The 19,979-nt window shown below is 37.2% G+C and overlaps 1 protein-coding gene across 3 annotated transcripts in view; it reads left to right on the forward strand.

Moving 5' to 3' along the window:
- Positions 1–19,979, forward strand: part of MSRB3 (methionine sulfoxide reductase B3) — a 169,830-nt gene that overhangs the window by 76,161 nt on the left and 73,690 nt on the right. For all 3 annotated transcript variants that reach the window (XM_042992685.1, XM_007082217.3, XM_042992686.1), the window contains exon 5: positions 6,622–6,650. In XM_042992685.1, coding sequence (XP_042848619.1) covers positions 6,622–6,650 — 29 coding nt within the window. The remainder of the gene's footprint in view (positions 1–6,621; positions 6,651–19,979) is intronic.

Genomic DNA, 19,979 nt, shown 5'->3' on the forward strand with positions numbered 1-19,979 from the left:
TAAATAAATAAACTTAAAAAAAAATTTAAGGGGAGAACAGTATAGGTTATTTGACCTGGATTGTCTTAGAAAATCCTGGGTATGGAGTTGACATATATAATGACCTTATAGACAAAAATCAGTCTGTTACACCTTCTTCTTCCTTCTAAAAATTTTCTGCAGCTAGAATCTTATATTGACGTCAATTAAAAACAATAAGAACAGGGGCCCCTGTGTGGCTCAGTTGGTTAGGCATTTAACTTTTGATTTGGACTCTGGTCATGATCCCATGGTTTGTCAGTTCAAACCCTGTGTCCAGTTCCACGTCTCTCTCTCTCTCTCTCTGCTTCACCCTTGCTCGTGCTCTCTGTCTCTCTCAAAATAAATAAATAAACTGAAAAAGAAAACCAATAAGAACATCACCCTCATTTTTCTACATGTTACCTGAAACCTTTTGGCATACTGCCTGCATTAACTTCATGTAGCTCATACTTACGTGGTCTCATTAAAAAAAAAAAAAAAATTGATAGCATGGAACATTAAGCAAAAAGCAGTTTCTCTGAGACTTTGTGCATTCCTCATAAGAGAAAATAAAGTTTTGAAAAATAATAAGGTAAAAGCTTTTGACTTCAATACACAGAACTTTCATGGACACTGGGTTAATTTCCTATAAATAGAGATTAGTAGTTTTATAAATTTGTTCAGGACTATAGAACTGTAACCAAAGACTAAAACTGCCCTCTTCTGAAAATCTATAGTTCTGTTATCGAAAGAATGCATATATCACATGTTTTAATTATTTAAAACGTAGTAATGATACTGAAATTCTCCTAGCAACTACAAATTCATGAGAGCTGTTCAGGTTTAAAAATTTGGGAGATTTAGTGTAAGCCTCTTTTACTGTGGTAATATTGTTACAAGTGCTCTAAAATAATAGTGGCTTAAACATGTAACAGGATTGATACGGGCTACTAGTGTGTGTGTGTACTTTCAGTACAAGGAGTGGTGAAAGGCCGATGCTCTGGTGTCAGCTTCCGTCTCATGATCTAAGAATGGCTGCTTCAGCCCCTGGAATCGCATTGACATTCCAGCCAGGGGGAAGAAGAGAGGGATGCAGTTCTATTGAGGGGCATAATCAGGTGCTCGACACATCAGTTCTGCCTGCATCCTTTTGGCAAGAACTTAGTCACAGGGTCACAACTAGCTACAAGAGAGGTGGGATATAGTGTGGGAAAATTGTTTTACCTAGGAAGCCCGTGTACCCATCTAAAACTTAGTCTATTTCTAAAATTAAGAAGTGGGGCGCCTGGGTGGGCTCAGTCGGTTAAGCGGCCGACATCGGCTCAGGTCATGATCTCGCGGTCCGTGGGTTCGAGCCCCGCGTCGGGCTCTGTGCTGACAGCTCAGAGCCTGGAGCCTGTTTCGGATTCTGTGTCTCCCTCTCTCTCTGACCCTCCCCCGTTCATGCTCTGTCTCTCCCTGTCTCAAAAATAAATAAAACTTTAAAAAAAATTAAAAATAAAATTAAGAAGTGGAGAACGGATGCTGAGAGACGGTAGCAGTCTGGGCGGTACTCACCGTCTTTTGGCAGTTGCCAAAGGGACTGGTTGAGTGGCTTTAAGCTTAGATGCGAGTGTGTAATCAAGGGGTAAAATGGGTGTCTGTGGAGACAATTCTACTTACGCATCTTATATCCCGTATAACCTTACTTTTTGCATTTTCATATCCCTGCCGTATAAGCTTAGTGAATTACTGAAAAAAAGCACATCATACATGGTTTGGAATGAATGAATGAACATCCGTTCTTTGCTTTTCTTGTATAATCTGTATTATGTGTGAATCCTTTTTTCCCCCACATTTGCCATTTGTTTGTTGCGATCTATATTTTACTTACTTTCTTAAAGAGGATTTAGAAGGAGGGATGATCATAGTCCATAGTACATACTTTGTGTCTTGAATGTGTACGTGTGTATTGATTCCATGTGTGTATAGAAAATCTGAGAAATCTGATTTAACTTATACTATAGGACCAATTTTCCTTAACCCTCAAACTGATAGTATTAACTCTATTATGATGTCTTAATTATTAATAGAGTAGTTGTGAGTTTTTTGAAGGTTCAGTACTATGTTTGAGAATTCTAAAAATACTCTTGTTTTTAAACTGATACCTAACATCATTAATTAGTTTGTGAAGATGTTTTCTCTGCACTTTATGGGTATATTTTACATATTGGCCAGCTATCTCTGGAGAAGATAAGATGGTCTGAGGGATAAAAGTTTTTTGATATGATTTTTCATGTCTCAAAAGATGCATTTTATAGAGGTTTGGGCCACTGTACCTTATTTTTAGCTTTCTTTTAGTTTACAGATTCATTTGTTCATGTAGTAATTCCTACTAATTAATTAATTAATTACAGATTCATTTGTTCATGTATTAATTCATGTAATTAATTCCTATTAATTAATTTCTTTAAAGTTTACTTATTTATTTTGAGAGAAAGAGAGAGTGCAAGCAGGGGAGAGCTGGGGGGGGGGAGGTGGGGGTGGAGAGAGAGAGAGAGTCGTAAGCAGACTCCGTGCCATGCCTGCTCCTGCCATGGCACAGAGCCTGACGCAGGGCTTGAACGCACAAACTGTGGGATCATGACCCGAGCTGAAACCAAGAGTCGGACGCTGAACTGACTGAGCCACCCAGGCGCCCCCTACTGTAAAATTTTAAAAACTCTTAAATGTCACATGCTTCAGTAAGTGTTGGGAATATGCAGATGGATGAAACCCAGTCTGCATCTTGCTGAGGTTAGTGTCTGGGAGGCAAGGGGGGCAGGCAGGGTGCTGATGGGATGGAGGGGAGTCTTCATAGTTGAGTAAGAGTTTGTCAGTGATGAGCTGGGGGGAGGGCATTCTAGCCTGAGAGTACTGGATGCAGGCTCATAATGTGGTAATGGTTCTTTATTTGGTGAGAGTGAAGGATACGGTGTGGATTAGAGATGGGGTGGAGGAGCCTGGACTGAGTACCTTTTTACATGACGATTTATTACCAGGCCTGGTCCTACCACTTGCAGGACCTGGGCAAGAGGACACATGGGAATACAAGATAGCTAGTCATTTAAGAAGTTATAAATCAAGGCAATAAACTGTTAGAAAAGGATATACCAATCTATCTTGACAAAAGCAGTGAAAACTGTGTGTAAAACCATTGATACCAAATAACTGAGAACAGTGCAAATAAAGTTAATTTAGACTTCCACCAAAAGACTATTATTCATTATTCATCCTGGGGAGATGCAGAGACAATGGCAAGTGGGCCAAGAGTGGGAGAAGAGGAGGGGACGTCTCCCTCAGCCTTCTCTTCCAAAGGCTGTGGAATCCATAAGAGAACACCTCCTTTGTTTTCTTCTTTTCTGGGGGGAGGAGCTCTTTCGTTTCTGCCAGCCTCTGTCCTATCATCGCCCCTTCCCCATCTCCACTGGCCCTGCGCCTGAGTTCCAAGGCTGTGTAGACCTTGCCGGTCTGGTCCAAGGGGCAACCTCTGGCCCCTAGGTGCTCCGATCCTCCACTCTCACGGAAGGGTTTGAATTAAGAATTCTCTGAGCAGAAATAGCATTTTGCCCTGTCTTCTTTGTGTCCCCTTCCTTCTGCCCTTGGGTCCAAGCTCCCTCCTTCAAGCAGCAGCTTTTGGCCGCCCCTTGGGCTTGAGGTACATACACTAGTAGAACAACCTGACTTGAAGAAAGGGCCCATCTAGGGTGAGGAAGCTGGCTCAGGCAGGGCCCTTTGGGTGAAGAATGCCACAGACCCTGGTACTTGGAGCTTCGGATACAGGAGGGGACTCCCTGCCTGGTGGGGAGGAGGGCACAGCCAGAGGAAGACCAAAGCAGAGCCTTTTGCTCACTTGTAAGGCTAGTGCTGCATAGCACACACGTGTGCCATCACGCGCAGACACAAATGCACGTACATGTACCCAAAAGTTGTGCAAAATTGCCCAGACTCTCAATATGTGGAGTGCATTTGTCTTCTTTTCTATTCCAGTTCAGGTTTAAAAAAAATACTAGTTGTATTAAATTAATTTTATAATCCACTAATGGGTCAATTTGTGACCCAAGTTTGGAGAGGCCTGCTCTAGTTTTTGAGGTGGTGGTAATGTGATCAGATTCGTGTTTTGGAAACATCTGGCAGCTGATGGGGTGACGGATTGGATGGGTGGGTGGGATTTCTGGGTATGAGATTCTGAGTCAAAGATAGGCCCAAAGGTGGTAAGAGTAAGAACAGAGAGAAGGGGAAGGTAGTGAAATCAACAGGTCTTGGTGACAAATTTGATACAGGGTGTGCAGAAGAAAACTAGGACAATATCATGATGCCCAATTTCAGTGATAGGGAACATAGCAGAGAATTATATTTGAAGGACAATACATTGAATTGAGCTTGGTACATAGGTCATTTGAGGTCCCAGTGCAACATTCAGGTAGTATTGCTTGTTAGTCGGAGAGAGGTTTAGTAAAGTAGGGATGGTAAGAGGGCTTTTGGTTTAGCAATACGTTTAGCTTTTGGTTTAGCAATACATTTAGCTTTTGGTTTAGCAACGGGAAGCCACTGATAAACCTTAGCAAGGACAGATCGTGGTGGCTCAAACAGCGAATGTGTTGGGAGGTCAGGAGAAGAAAACATACACCATACGGTATAGTTTATCCTTTCCCATAGGCTCGATTGTGAGCATAGGAAGAAAGCAGATAACAAGAATAGGGCACCTACTTGAAGGAGGACATTTATTTAATTCCTTAGCACTCCTCTTCAGAAGGGAGGAGAAACCTGCGGGAAACCTGGATATTGAAGACACAAGAGAGGGGCACCTGGGTGGCTCAGTCGGTTTTAAGCGTCAGACTCTGGATCTCGGCTCAGGTCACGATCTCACGGTTCGTGAGTTGGAGCCCTGCGTCCGGCTCTGCGCTGACAGAACAGAGCCTGCTTGGGATTCTCTCTCTTCCCCTCTCTCTGCCCCTCCCTTGCTGTTGCTCTCTCTGTGTCTCTCTCAAAATAAACTGATAAACTTAAAAAAAAAAAAAAAAAAAGAAAGATACAGCAGAGAGGAGTCATTCATCCAGCCCGGTTCCAGGGCAGATGAGAGAATGCATTTTAGCACATAAGTGGAGAAAAGCCCAGACAGAAGGAAGAACACCTCCTATCCAGGTGAGAAGGATGTGTGTTTGTTGGTGGAAGTTCCCCTCCACAGACAGTTGTTGGGTATAATAAGCAGCAGGTGCCGTGCAACCGCTGTGGCTGCAGAGATGAGGAAGGTGTAGTGGGGAAGACAGGCAAGGAAACCAGCAGGATGTGGGGCCAACGCCATTTCGAGCTGTGCTCAGGGATGCTGGGAACAAAGAAGGGGGCGCGAGGCAAGCCTTTCCAGAAGAGGAGAGAGGACAAAAAGCAAAAGTGGTTTGCACCTGGAAGAGCAGTCGGGGCCGTCTAAGTGAAGGAGTGGGATGAGGAGTGCGGTCAGGCTAGGGCTTGGGAGAGCGGGCCTGCATCGCACTGCTGGTTGTCGGCAACCGTGGCCGTGACAACACTTTTGTGTTTTTACCATTATTGACTCTAAGTATCAGGTGAAACCTCATTTAGGAATACTTGAGAAAATGGGTTTTTATGACAAAGAAAGCTGCCTCTTGCTTATCCTCTCCCCCTCTCCGCTTTGATGACTTCTCTTGAAACTAATTTAGGTAAAGAAAGCCACCGCTTCCAAAAGTGCTTTGGTACCCTGGCATAATTTCAAAGAAATCTCCTTTCCCACTTAGTTAACTACATTTCCCCAGGAAAAAAAAAAAAATCTTCTCTGTCAATGTAACATCCCTTAACAGGACTCCTGCTGGTGGGTTCTTGTATCTTGCTGTGGCAGCTGTGAACATATATACTATTGATTGTTAATGTGTGATATAAATCCGACTGGAGCATGCCCACTAATTGGTTTGAGAGCTAGATATAGACAATGCTGTCTTATAGTAGCTTGTGTAGATAGGCCTAGTCATAGGGTTAATTCTGCCTGACAGCACATCAGCAGCATCTTGAGAGTAATTACCCAACAGAAGTTTTCCCACAGCCGAACTGAGAGCTTCAAAGGCTTCTGAATTTACAACCAGTATTAGCCTATATCTGAAACATAATGTTCCCACAAGGGCTCAGATTTTTTTTCTCCCTCTTGTTAAATGTATGGGGTTACCAGGTTCATTTACTCAGCGCACAACTTAGTGAAAAATTACCTGGTGTTGAATAATTGGAAATCTTTAATAATAAGTAAAGAGGATAAATTTAAATTTGAGTTTTTTATTGCTTTATTATATTACGGAAACAAGTTAATCTACCTCTTTTTTTTTTTTTTAACGCAATTTATGCTCCTTCTCTCAAAACAAGTTAAAAAGTTAGTATCTTTTTCATGCTTGCTATCTCTGCAGATATGTGCATGTTCAGGGGACGTAGGATAATGCATACGTTTAAAATAGTTAAAAGAGATATGTATTTACATTTTAAAAAGCTGTTTTCCTTGTTGGCCATTGAACTGAAATCTGTAACCACTACATCCCCTCCCGTAAAGTACCAGTTGTTCTTTAATATGCAATTTTTGTATTGTAAAACATTTCTTTCTCTTTGCAGGTCAGAAAGCAAATTTGACTCCGGCTCAGGTATGTTTACATTAGTGATGTTATTCTGAGTATATTTTATTTACATTATTCTCTGAGGAGCAACTCATCAGATCAAGAGCCATTTTGATTTTAAACAGACGAGGCAGCCTCTTTTCAAAATATGAACCCCACCTCAAAGCAGGGCGATTGGCTGCCTGGAATCAGAACTTGAGATGTTCACTTTGGGATTCTCGATAGTTCTGCAATAAGCATTAAATGCTCTCTATCTGCAGAGTTCCATTTTAAGAGCAGAAGTGGGGGTTGTACATTCTTGCCGCTCAAAATACAATATTATTCTCTCAGTAGGCAAAGCATCCTGAATAATTTGAAGATTATGTGCAAGGGACTTGTCGTCAAATGTGGATAATAAATACATTTAATCCAGCAAACTGTAAGGAGTTTTAGCCAGTAGAAATGGAAATTTCTTTATGATTTATTAGTTTTTTAAAAAATTTGTTTTGTTGTGGGAGTGGATAATGCAAAACTAAGGTCACCTTAAGCCATTACTTTTGTATCTATCAAGACAAAATTCACATTCTCACAAACAGTGGCATATCAGCCTCATTAGATGCTTTCTTTTCATTAAGCATGAATGTAGCCATATAATCCTTAGGTTTGACTGAGGCTCTATGTCATTTTCTGAGATTTATGTGTTCCAGAATTTCTAATGGTGTTTATAATTAAAGCACAAAAATTTCCTCTTATTCAGTACAAAGGCCTGATGCCCTTTAGTGAACTGTTAATAGATACATAAACGTTGATTATTTTTTATTTTTCCAGGAGAAAATAATTTTCAGAGAAACATAGAATTTATTGAATTTAAAAGTAACATTCTGACTCTGGTTTGAGTTCCATTATGTTTTAACTTAAAAACACTTTTTTGTTTATTATGCTCCCAAGGGAGCTAAGGACTATATATTCTTTTTGGTAGTGGTGTTAAGGAGCCAACATGCTGTTTCGTTAAAAGCTTCATCTTTCTTTTATTGTATTCCTTTATGAATGTCTCCAATTTGGTGAGCCTCTTTAATATGAAGTTGGTACATGTGAGTTAACAATTTCACCAGAAATCTTTCCATTCTGTGTGTTCTTGGGCTTCTGAATCACATCTGACATTAATAGCATAAAACCAACATTTCTCGTTTACAATATTGACTACATGGAGACTGAAGTCATGGTGGCCTTATATCAGTGACTTGACTTTTTATTGATTCATAGGAGGTGACTCAAAATAAGGTGAAAAGTCTTTGTCATTTTTTAAACAGTAAAATATTGAAGTATGATAAAAAAATAAATGAATAGACTTGATAGAGAATGAATTTTTACATAGAAGTGGGATGTCTTTTTATCATTTGCCAGTAAGTCACCAAGTGTCATATTAAGGGCCTACTTTGTTATGATCCGATTTAATTCCCTAAACATCAATCAGAAACTGATTTTAGGGTATAGTATCTGGAACATAGTTCTCAAAAATGAAAAAGTCCACCAGGTTCATTTTGAAGGTAAAACCTGGAAATAGTGTACAAAATTGAAATATTAGGCAGCTATTGTCAAAGTCAGAAAATTTACGTTGAATTTTGAAATCCAAATTAAAATATGCCGCTAAACTCCTGTAGTGATAGTTATAACATCTGTACAGGCATACATCTTTCACTCTAGTGACCAAAGATTTTGTTCATGATCCTTTTTTTTTCTAAGTCCTAATTTTTTTAAGCAGGTTTATCACGGACCACATCTGCATGTCTTTGAAAAGTACAAAGTTCTGTACCCTGAAAAATCTTACGGGGAATACTGATGAAAAGTTTATTTATTCTTTTAATTTAGAATTTAGATATGTTATGGAAAGAATTCAGATGGTTTCAAATTAAGAAACAGGTAATTATGTTTTCTTATAAGCTCTTTTAGCTTAGTATCGAATGAGGGAATCATGGCAGAGGAAGCTGGACCTGTATTCTTTGGCACGCTCTATCATGCAAATTTTGGTCAGAAATAAGATAGCATATTGGAACAATTAAATGTATGACTTTAATAGGTTCAGATTCTCTATTGTTCATCAAATACAGAAAGTGAACTTGCTCTGCTTAATGTTGTATACAGCTGTAAGAGTGTTCCTGACAGAGTAAGCTTTGTAAATGAAGGAGGATGCCAATCTTACCAAGGCAAAACAAAACAAAACAAAAACACTTAAAAAATAAACAGTATGGTCAGTGACTAGCCATAAAGGAAAGGATTTCAAAGTAAAATGTTACATGTATATGTATGTACCTATAGCTCCCCTCCCAAGTGAGGAACCCAATTCATGCAGGGCTTATGCACATTTGTAGTGTGTGTAACCAAGTTTCTGACTGTGGAGTGAGATTCATGAGGAAGGAAGGGAGATTTTCACTGTCATCACATGGGGAAAAATGTCAGTTGTTGAATGATCAGCCTAGAGAGAGATTTAAATTTTTTCTTATCAAAATTATATCATTTTTTTTCTATAAAAGCATCTGCAAACAAACTTGTGTTTTTTAAAGTTTCAAAAAATTTTATAATGAAAAATTTCAACTCTCTATAAAATTAGAGAGTGTGGTGTAGTGGACATCCACATAATCCATCATCTAGATTTTACTATTGTTAATAATTTGCCATATTTATTTCACTTTCCTTTCTTTGCTTGAAATATTTTAAAGTAAAATACGTCCATTTCATGTCATTTTTGAAGCCTGAAGGTTATGGATTGTCTTGATTTACTGAAAGAGATCAACTACTTTTTTGAGTTTTTTTTGTCTGTCTCAGAAATGTGGGTCACATACAGATTCTTCTGGAAAGGGTTGTGGCATTACCATGTCCACATCAGTTAAAGGGTCCTCAAAAGTTCTATTTGTGGTGAAGGTTAAGAAAACCTTTAACCAGAAGGTAGAGGCACTGAATTAATTCTGATCCGAGAACCCCAGGAATGTTCTGTCCTGGAGATTAATTTGATTAACACTTTAGCTGCCCTCTAGCTGTGTCCTCTATGTGCTGAGTTATATACTGATTAAAGTTTGTTTCTGTTGGTTTATAACTCAGTCATGTCAAGCTTTTGGCTTTGCCGATGGAGAGCAATCAGGCCACCTTTTTTCTCACGCAGTTTTAGGGTTTCCATTTTAATGCCGTTTCCTAGTTGATGCACTGCTGTTGCTTGCCTGCATTCGTGTGTAGCTGGTGATTTTATTAATAGAGTGAAACAGACTTCCTTTTATGTTCAGGAGTAGCAAGAAGCCGTGCTCTTCTCCCCACCTCCCAAGAAGGGAAGTCAGTTGATGTGGAGGAAGCAGAGCATTGAGTCTAATGCAGTGATTAAACATGAAAGCTATATATCAAATCTCAGGAGAAACATGCTTTGGAAAGAGGCAGGGAACTGTGGAGCATATTGCATGATAGGCTATGTAAACAGAGCCCTGGAGGTCAGTGTGTGGATGCAAACCAATTAAATAAAGAAATTACTGGCTTTGCTTTCTGTCATCTGGATGGGGAGGATCACAAGTTAACATGCACAGGGTTGAAGTGTAAACTTTGCTTGAATAAGCAAGGCACCTTTGGAAACTTCGTTAACTCTTTCAGTTCTCTACTAAATTGTTTTTTTTTTTTTTTAATTTCACCAAAAGAAGTTAAAAACAAAAACCGAATATATGCTGTCTTTGCCCTCCTGTACATAACCATTAGCAAAGGTGTGAGTGATGAGTAGAACTGAAGAGAAAGCAGAGGATGAACTGCTGGAAAGAGCAGAGTTGAGTGTATAGTCAGATTTCAGGAACATGCACATGTCTTTTAAAAAAAAAAAAACCATTTGGAAAAGCAGAGCTCTTGGAGAATAACTGAAAAAAGATGTTTTTCTCTTCTCCTGAATCCTGAATATAAGGCAAACATATAGTTGGAATTTACTAGTCACTATGTTAACATCAGGATATTGTTATTTCTGTTCTGTTAAAATAGGATAGTTTTCTGACCAAGAAGAACCCGAAGCCTATAAGTTAATAACTATACGTCAAGGACTGCCCGGAGTCTAAATCTGTGGTGTTAACCTTCTCAGGCCATGTTTGAATGAGAAAATGAAATACCAAGTTAAAATGATGGTTTCATGGTCCATAAACATTCAAAACAAGGATTTTTTTTTTCTTTTCTGTAGAGTCATGTTGGCTGAGAAAGTGAATAAGCTTATGTTTGGTGCTTGTTGATTCTCGGCTGCTTGGAATAGCTATACTAAAGATATGGGCTCGCAGAACACAGCAACTCAAAGGTATAAGATTTCATGAAAGCAAATTATGGAGGATTAAGAAACCTAATGAGCATGGTTTAGCGTGGAGAGTAGAGGAGGGAGCTTACTATTAAATAAAGCCCAAGAGTGTACAAGGTTAGGAGATCCTAAAAGACACGATAATAAAAGGCACAACGGAATATAATTATCCTGAAGGGGGAAAAAAAAAACCCAAGGAACAAAAAGCAGCTAGTGTCGCTTTTAAGATCTGTAGTGAAAAGGGACTCTACGCCAGGGTAAGGAAATCAAAGAATATAATCAGTTAAAGCTTGAGGCAAAAACATAAGGGCAGTGAAAAATACAGTGGGCTGCTAATGGTGGTCACTAGGTTGAAGGGAAATGAGGAATCTGAATGGTGTAGAACTTAGGGTGTTGAAAGCTTGCGACAAATGAGACAGTCTGCCTAACACAGTGAGGCTTTCTTAAGAAATATTAATAAAGGAAACATTTTCAGATCTTATCTATGTGGCATTATATTGGTAATACTTTTCAGTTGCTTCAAATCAATGTTGTCATTTTCAGTTTCTTATTTTTGAATGGCTTGTGACAAACGAAGAGCAAGGAAATACAATGTAAATCTCTGTTGTTGGGCATCGTTCATTAATAGAAATAGGAAAAATATTGTCTACTCATCTGTTCATTCGTTCAGTCTACATTTATCACACATGCTGTATGCCATACCCAGATGCTGAGGTTATGGCTGTGAACAGGGTGGATACAATTCATTTTCCAGAATCTTAACAGCTAGTTGGGCCGTTTTACAGATTCACATGGATTTCTCTGCATATTTAGCTAAAAAGGGCTAACAAGGTTAAATTTAGATCCAGATGGTGAATTAAAGAACTCTTGATGTTTAAAGATAAGCTAATCTATTTTAGGTTTTGACATATTTATCTTTCTTTAATTTATTCAAACGGTATCACTTTGGTTTCTACTTTGACTTGTAAGAAACCAGCCTAATAATACTACTGGTTAGTGTGTAATTTTTCTATAGCTTTTAATAAGGAGTGACTTTTCACATTTGATTGTCATTAAAAGAGAGTAATTTACAAGAGAACAATGACAAATGTTTGGGAATACTGTTCTCTTCTTCACTTTTATTGAACTTTTGATGTGTTCTTTTACTGCATCCTAATCAGGGTTGGCCTGAAAAATCAGGCCATCTTCTTTAGAACAGTCTCACTGGATTGTGTAGAAGCAAGTAGAGGGCACCTAGCCTTTCATCGCCTTTTATAAAGTGATTTACACACCAGGAAGCAGCAAGGCATAGCAGCTAAGTGCAGAGGTTTTGCCTCAGATAGATCTAAATGAAGACTCTCCTTATGTCTAATAATTTTCTGTTGGCTTTCTTGGATTTCATATATACCATTATGTTACATACTTAATTTTTTTTCTTTTCTTCTAATTTAGAACTAGAGTATTTAAAGCTACAAATTTCCTTCATTAAAGCTTTAGCCGGGTCCCAGATATTTTTTATATTGTATTGTAAATAGTTGCAGTTTTGACTTTCTTTTGGACACAATGATTATTTAGGAAAGTGTTTTACCTTTCCATATGTACTATTTTCTACTTTTGTTTGTAATTTTCAGTTTCATTGCTTGGTGGTCAGAGAATGTAGTCTTACTATTTTTTAGTAAGTCTATTATCTGGTACTTATTAAAGTTGTAGTTTTGGCCTAATATATATTTAATTTTTATAACTCTTCTGTGGGTGATACAAAAACTATATTCTCTGAAATATAAAGGATTTCATGTAAATTTATTAGATCAGTCTGAGTCATGATTTATATCATTATTTATTTGGTTTCTCTTTTATCTGATAAGGACTTTGAGAAGAGAGATACTCTGTCAAAAAAAATATATATATATATATTTTTTTAACCTGAAAAAAATATATATTTTAACCTGAATTCTACCTCTTTAGATATCACCATCCCTATGTTTTCAGCTTCAGGTACTATGTGTTTTCCGGCATTAGCCACCTTGCTTGGGTCATGTATTGTACTTGCCTTCCTGTAGAGAACGTTATTCCAAAGCAGTGCCCAAAGAAATGAAGGCTCCTCCAAAAAGGAAACTTATGCTATTCCAAATTCATATGTGAAGCAAGAAGTTGTTATACTACCTGTAAACACTGATGCTTTCCCCTTCCTTTTTGCCCTCAACATCATCCCATAGCTTTGTAAGGAAAGTGGCTCCAAGCCTTTAGGTTTTAAGGTTCAGCCCAAACATTGCCCCCTCAATTAAATCTAGCCATCTTTTACACCTCCCCAGCAGTTAATCATTCCTTCCTGTGGGCAAACACTGGATCTTATACTTGGATTTATTACAGCATTTATGCTCTGCTATACTTATTTGTGTGAATCTTTTCTTTCTCTCTAAGTCTGTGAGTGTTTTGAAGAAAGAACCGTGTCTTATTCACCTTTATAGCCTTGGTATCTGGTATGAATAATTAGTTCATAAACAAAAATTCCGTGAGGTTGGGAGTTCTGTTCTTCACTTGCAATAGAAATGCTTAACTAACTACCAAAGATTTACTCTCCCCTTTCAGAGTCACGGGGAAGTGGCTACGCAGTGAGAGATGGCAATTTCCCATCCCTCTCCACCAATGTGGGGGCATGTGACTAATTCTCCGGTGGAGTATGTGTCATTTCTGGGTTAGGGGATTAAGTATCCAGTATACTCCACCTCTCTCTTCTGAAGTTATGTCAGAGGTACATGTTGAACATGATGGCATCACAGTATGGAAGGAGTCTGTATCCCGGAGTCATGCTTGGAAGAGATTCACTCAGGAGAGCCCTTCACCTCAGAGCATCTTCAGTGGCCTTTATGCAGAAGGAAATAAACTTTTATTGTAATAAGCCACTGAGATTTTGCCATTGTTTATTATGGCAGCTAAAGTTACAAACCCTGATTAGCCCAGTGCCTAGAATACTTCCTGGCAGAGAGTTGGTGCTCATTGATTATTGTTGGATAAATGATAAAATTAATGGCTAGGGATTATATTGTCTAACCCAAAGATGATCCTTTAAATGAGGGATCATAGAAATATAGTATACTGTGTTCTGTATAATCACCAAGCCTATCACTTGTCAATTGTCACAATCATACATTATTGTGACTTTAAGAAGTCACTTTAAAAAGCAGTGACTTAAAACAACAATAATATATTCTTGCTCATATGTCTGTGGATTGGTTGGGAGTTGGCTGACATAGGTTGGTCACAGGTTGGGTCCAGGCCTGCTCCACGGGTATTGTCATTGATGATAAAAGAGAAGAGGGCAGACTTCACTATGCGAGCACATTTCAAGCCTTTGTTTGCATCAGACCTGCCAACATCTTATTGGCCAAGCAAGTCACATGTCCAAGCTGAAAGCGAAGGAAGGGGAAAGAATTCTGCCCTTCCTCCTCACTAATCATGCAGATGTAAGTATTCTCTCTTCCTTCTGGTGGGAAGAACTGCTGCGTCACATGGCAAAAGGTGTAGAGATGGGAAGGGGAAAAGAATAGGAGCCTATAATGGAATCTACTACATTAGCACATCCTGTACTTGGATCAATTCTTTGGTAAAATGTTTATAGAGTTGGAAATATTATATTTCTAAATTGAATCCAATTCCTTCTTTATAATCACATTACAGTAACCTAACTTTGGATGTAGTATTAATAGTATATGATAATGAAAATATTTGTATAATGCTTTGCCATTTAAATGGTACTTTGATAAATCGTACCAAGTTTGAGACTCAAAAGTTAGCAAGATACACAGGGATATTTTTTTACCAGTGTAGGAGTTGAAATACAGAAAGGTTAAATGACTTGTTTAAGGCCACGTGGCCAGTAAATGGCCAATCTGGGATTGGACTTCAGATCTCCAACTTACAAGGACTGTGTCCTTTTTATTAGATCATGGTTAGTTATTTGTTTGTTTGTTTGTTTTTTAAGTTTATTTATTTTGAGAGAGAGAGCATGCATGTGTGTGTGTGAGCAGGGGAGGGGCAGAGAGAGAGAGGGAGAGAGAGAATCCCCAGCAGGCTCCATGCTGTCAGTGCAGAGCCCAATGCAGGACTCCAGCTCATGAAATGTGAGATCATGACCTGAGTTGAAATCAAGAGTTGGATGCTTAACCAGTTGAGCCACCCAGGTGCCCCGATTTAGCAACTGTTATACATTATAAAATGTATTTTTCTCAAATTAAACATAATATGATTATAAACATGCCTTGAAAATATAAAGTGTAATACAGATTTATATATGGTTTCAATGTGGCTTTTAGTAGGCCATTGAAAGGTTGCTGGCAGTTTCCCAAGAGGCCTCAAAAGATAACATTAATTGCCTTGGTGAATTTTCTGTGTTCTAGTATCTAGTCTTAAACTTCCAGGCCCAGAAACTTAGATGTTTTAGTATCTTTTAGGGATGGACTCATATTGACAAACCCACAATACTAATGGATTAAGCTAGAATGCCAATGTATTTGTGTATGATGATAAATACAATTTTCCCATGCCTCAGAATACTTACATGTGCATGATCAGCGTCTTCTTTCTCTTAGTGAGGCTATGTGACTCACAAAACTCACAGTAAGAACTCACTTTATCAATTGACCGAATTAAATCAGTACATATTGGGACTGAAATTTCCTTACCGTAGCATATTAGCACCCTAAAGGCAGGCACCTACATGGGGAGTCAGATCATAACCAAAAAGTTGCTCTGTTGAGCACAAAATAAGAAAAAAAGGGAAATAAACAGATTGAAATATTTAGCTTTGGTGAGTTTAAGTTAACATGAATTATCTATCTCAAAATAGGGGTCGTCCTGGCCAGTGAGACTTGATATAACTTAACATTCATTGACTTCACCTTCATCCATCCATCTACCCATCCATCCTTATGAAAGACAGCTTTGCCTTTGGGCTTGGAAAGCATACTACAAGTCCATTACCTGAGACTTTGTTTCCAAGTTCTTGGAGCAGGAGACCATGTGTGGAAACTTTGGAACTTAAAATTTATAGTTTAAATTTTTCTTAGCTATTGAAGCACGTATTAAAATTTTAATGGTGTAACATACCACGTCAGCATACTAAAATTAAGATGCAGAACAAGGTCAATATATAGATCAAGATATAGAACATTTCTATTACCTAGAATGTTCCCTCATATTTTCCTTCAGTCAACTCCCACTTCTCAGAGGCAACCATTGTTCTGACTTTAGTCACCATTGATGAGATTAGTCTGTTCTTGAACTTCATATACAATAAAATCATACAGTGTGTACTCTCTTGTGCGTGGTATCTTTTACTCTATATAATGTTTTTGAGATTTAATCATGTTATTTGTAAGTACCAGCAGTTACTGCTGTGTAGTATTAAGTTGGGATGCATATTTTGGTCTAAGTCAGGCTACCCTTCATGCAGTTAGGTTTCCTGAGCTATCTCTGTTTCTGAAATTCTCAGGCCCAGAATACTGTTGTTAATGCACTGAGGCAGTATGTAGACATTTTTACTTTGACGCTTCATGATCAGTCAGTGTAATGCATTGTGCATGTAGAACACTTACTCTAAGACGTGGTGGAGGATATAGGAGTGTGACACAGTTTCTGCCCTCATGGAGCTTGTCATGTAATTGAAGAGATGAGATACATGCATACACATATACACAAAAATACCTGTAGGTGCAGTTTCCAGTAATGGAGTCCTACTGGAATTTAGAAGGGAAATTACTGTAGGCTACAGTGACTGATTAGGTGGGTTCCTTGTTGGAGGTACAATTTAGATCTTCAGAGGTCAAATTTGGATAGAGATAAAAGAGATGGTTTTTAAATAGAGAGCCACTTAAAGTCAGGCACAGAGGCAAAGTGCAAAAAGTATTTGAGGAACAGTAAGTAGAGGACTTTTGTTGGGAAGTAATGGTACAGTTGGGCGTCTATTAGAGACCACAGGTTAAAGAATTTGGACTTCACTCTACAGATAATAGTAACAATCGCCAACACTGATTTTATGCTTACTATGTGACAGGCACTGTACCAAGTGCTTTATGTTGACTAATTCATTGAATTTGTACAAATCATGCACTATTACTCCCATTTTATAAATTGAGTAGAGTAAGGCACAGAGAGCTTGGGTATTTTGCCCAAAGTTACATAGCTAGTACATGACAGAACTGAGATTTGATCCTAAGTAGCCTAATCACAGAACCCACAGTCTTAACCATTATGCAGTAAAACCCCTAGAATATGGGTCGACGTGATGAAAAAATATTTATGAATTTTTACTGATATGACTTCTTATTCATACACATGACATATTTGTCCATACAGTCACACATGGTTGTAGAAATTTTCTCCCCCAAAAAGTTCATGCAGGAATCTGTTGAGAAACAGGTTTTAAAGGTGATGTTGAGTTTTAATTTCTAAAAGCAGATTGTCCCCACAACATTAAATCACCTGTGGAAAAAGACACTCATACGGGATTTGTTGTAAAGAAATGATTGATGAAGAATTAACAGTCTCTAGAGAATTGATAATAATTTTGTTTTGGACAGCACCTTATTTTTAATACAGTTCAAAATTAAGATAATTCAATTAATATAGTTGACTGTAGTTGCTATAGGAAGTGAAATGCTTACCTTAGATCGGTAGATATCCATCAAGTGGAATGAATTGGTAGTCGTTGTTACCTTCTGGAGAGATAGCACATGGGTTATTTGTCCATTCATGTTAATTGACATATCTTGCTCATTCCTGGGCAGTAATAAGACCCATTTAACTACGAAGGGTAGAAATTTTGTTTTGAACACATTACTTGGTTGCAGGCTTAAGATTTTTAACATTTTGCTGCAGTATGAAAATACTTTGTTTAGAGAACAAGTACAAATGCAGTAAGCAAACTATCAATTATTTGCTTATTATGTCAAAATGTTCTGATAAAAATAGTTTAAAATGCCAGTGACATTTTAGTTCTTTTTTTATGTCTCAGCAATTTTTTGGTTCTATCTTTTGTATTCTAGAGCTATGCTATAGGAAAGAACATTTTACAAGAGGTTCTTTCGATTTTTCATTAATTCCCTGGATAGGAATCAAAGATAAATCAAAGATAATCAAAGATAAAAATTAAAGTAAATTTTTGCTTGATTATCATGGGTCTTTTAGTGATTTTCAATATATATGTTTTGGAGATTCCAGTACTGTTTCTTAATTAAGAACTTAAGTGGCCAGATGCCTTACGTGATATTCGATGTTGGAATTAGTAATCTTCTATTCTAGTTGTACTTTTTTTGTTTTTGTTGAAATTCAGGACATATTGATATATATTAAAGGCATATTTAGTCGACATCATATTTTCACACAATAACATGTGGTAATGTTCACTGAATAAGTGATGAGTGAATGATTGATAAGTGGGATGATGTTGAGTTTTGCAAAGAAATGTATTTTTGCCATTTCCAAAATAATATAGAATACTTACTAAATTGCATTTTTCTTCAAAAAGTGTGTCTATAAATTACCTTGTCATCCAAATCATTTACATCATGGATAGAAGACCATCATGTAGAAGGTGAGAGATGTGAAGGACAATAAAATTCAATAACAATGGAGATATGTTGTGGCAGAGCATAGCAGCACAAAACAGTAATGTGAAGACTGAAATTATATAGCCTATCAGTATTTTTCCTATCAAAAATGATAAGCCTCAGCCTCCCCAGAGTTTGGGATATTATTCTAACATTTTAGATTTAAATTTATTTCTATGCTGTATTAAAATTAATTCAGTTTTTCCTTTGTGTTGCTGTATGCTAATAGTCAATAAACTCCACTTTTACCGTATGAATGAAAGTAGCATTGAAACTCAAATGTAATGCCTTAGAGCTATCCTTATAGGAATTTATTTAAATTTATTGTATTTTGTGGTTTGCTTTATATTAATCTTGTACATAATTTGCCTTTTAAGTCATACTTATACTTTTTATCATGACCTACTTTTTAATTATCAGTATTCCTTAAAATAATGCCTAGATATGTGGCTTTTGCTGATTTATTTATTTGGAAATTTGTTGGTTTAAAATTCTAAGCGGTGCACCAATACATTTATTTTTGTAGCCTATCGTATTTTAGATTTTTTGGGGGAGATCGTTGAAGAATACTGCATAACTAGCGCTTAAAATTGCCTGTAGTTCCCAGTATATATGTTCACATGTGAAAAATAAAAAATAACCCCCCAAAATCTAGATTAAAAATTATGTTAGATTCATTTATGACAAAATATAATTTTTTTCCAAAAGTTTTTCTGTGTAAAACTAGAATGCATTTTTGTAAACTGGCAAATATAGCCATGTCAGATATAGGCAAAACATTATGATGTTTTGCTAAAATGATACAAAATTTTATGAATGAACAATAAATAAAAAGGGAAATATTAATGTCAAAATATTGCCATTTTATCAATTTGGAAGTTTAATGAAACTGTGTTCAGTTCCACAAATGTTTGTTGATTGCGCACTAAGGTAAAGCTTTGCCTTGAGCAAACTATTTGTAAATTATTGTAGAATAATTTAGTTTCTAACAGAGATAACTCTCAGCATAGAAATTTACTACTGTTAGGGTATTCACACATGATTGGGATTAGCATGAAAGACAGTCGCCTCTCTGCTGGTATTTATTTTGCAGTTAACAAGGTCAGAGGGGGCTTTTGATTATTTTGTGCTTGTGTGCCTAACACATACCAAAAGAAAAAATTATCACAGATCCCAGTGTCAGTTTAATTATGCAGCTGATTTTTTAACTCTTGATTCAACAGCTGGTTATTTTTACATTATTTTAGTATTTGTAAACTTCTTGGTAGTACAGGTGACAATATTTTTTCCTAAAATGGAACATTATATAAATGAACAAAGATGCATTGTTAGTAAGATTATTTTAAATGTGAAGATATGCAGCTCAATTGTAACCAACTTTATTACTTAATAAACGTGACTCTTTAGATTTGAGGGGAATGTTTAAAGACGGCTTAATTAAATTCTTATGTGTAGTTAATTCTGATCTCTATTTTGTAACCAGTTTTT

Source organism: Panthera tigris, chromosome B4 (assembly GCF_018350195.1).
Source record: "Panthera tigris isolate Pti1 chromosome B4, P.tigris_Pti1_mat1.1, whole genome shotgun sequence".
In the NCBI taxonomy this organism is placed as follows: Eukaryota; Metazoa; Chordata; class Mammalia; order Carnivora; family Felidae; genus Panthera; species Panthera tigris.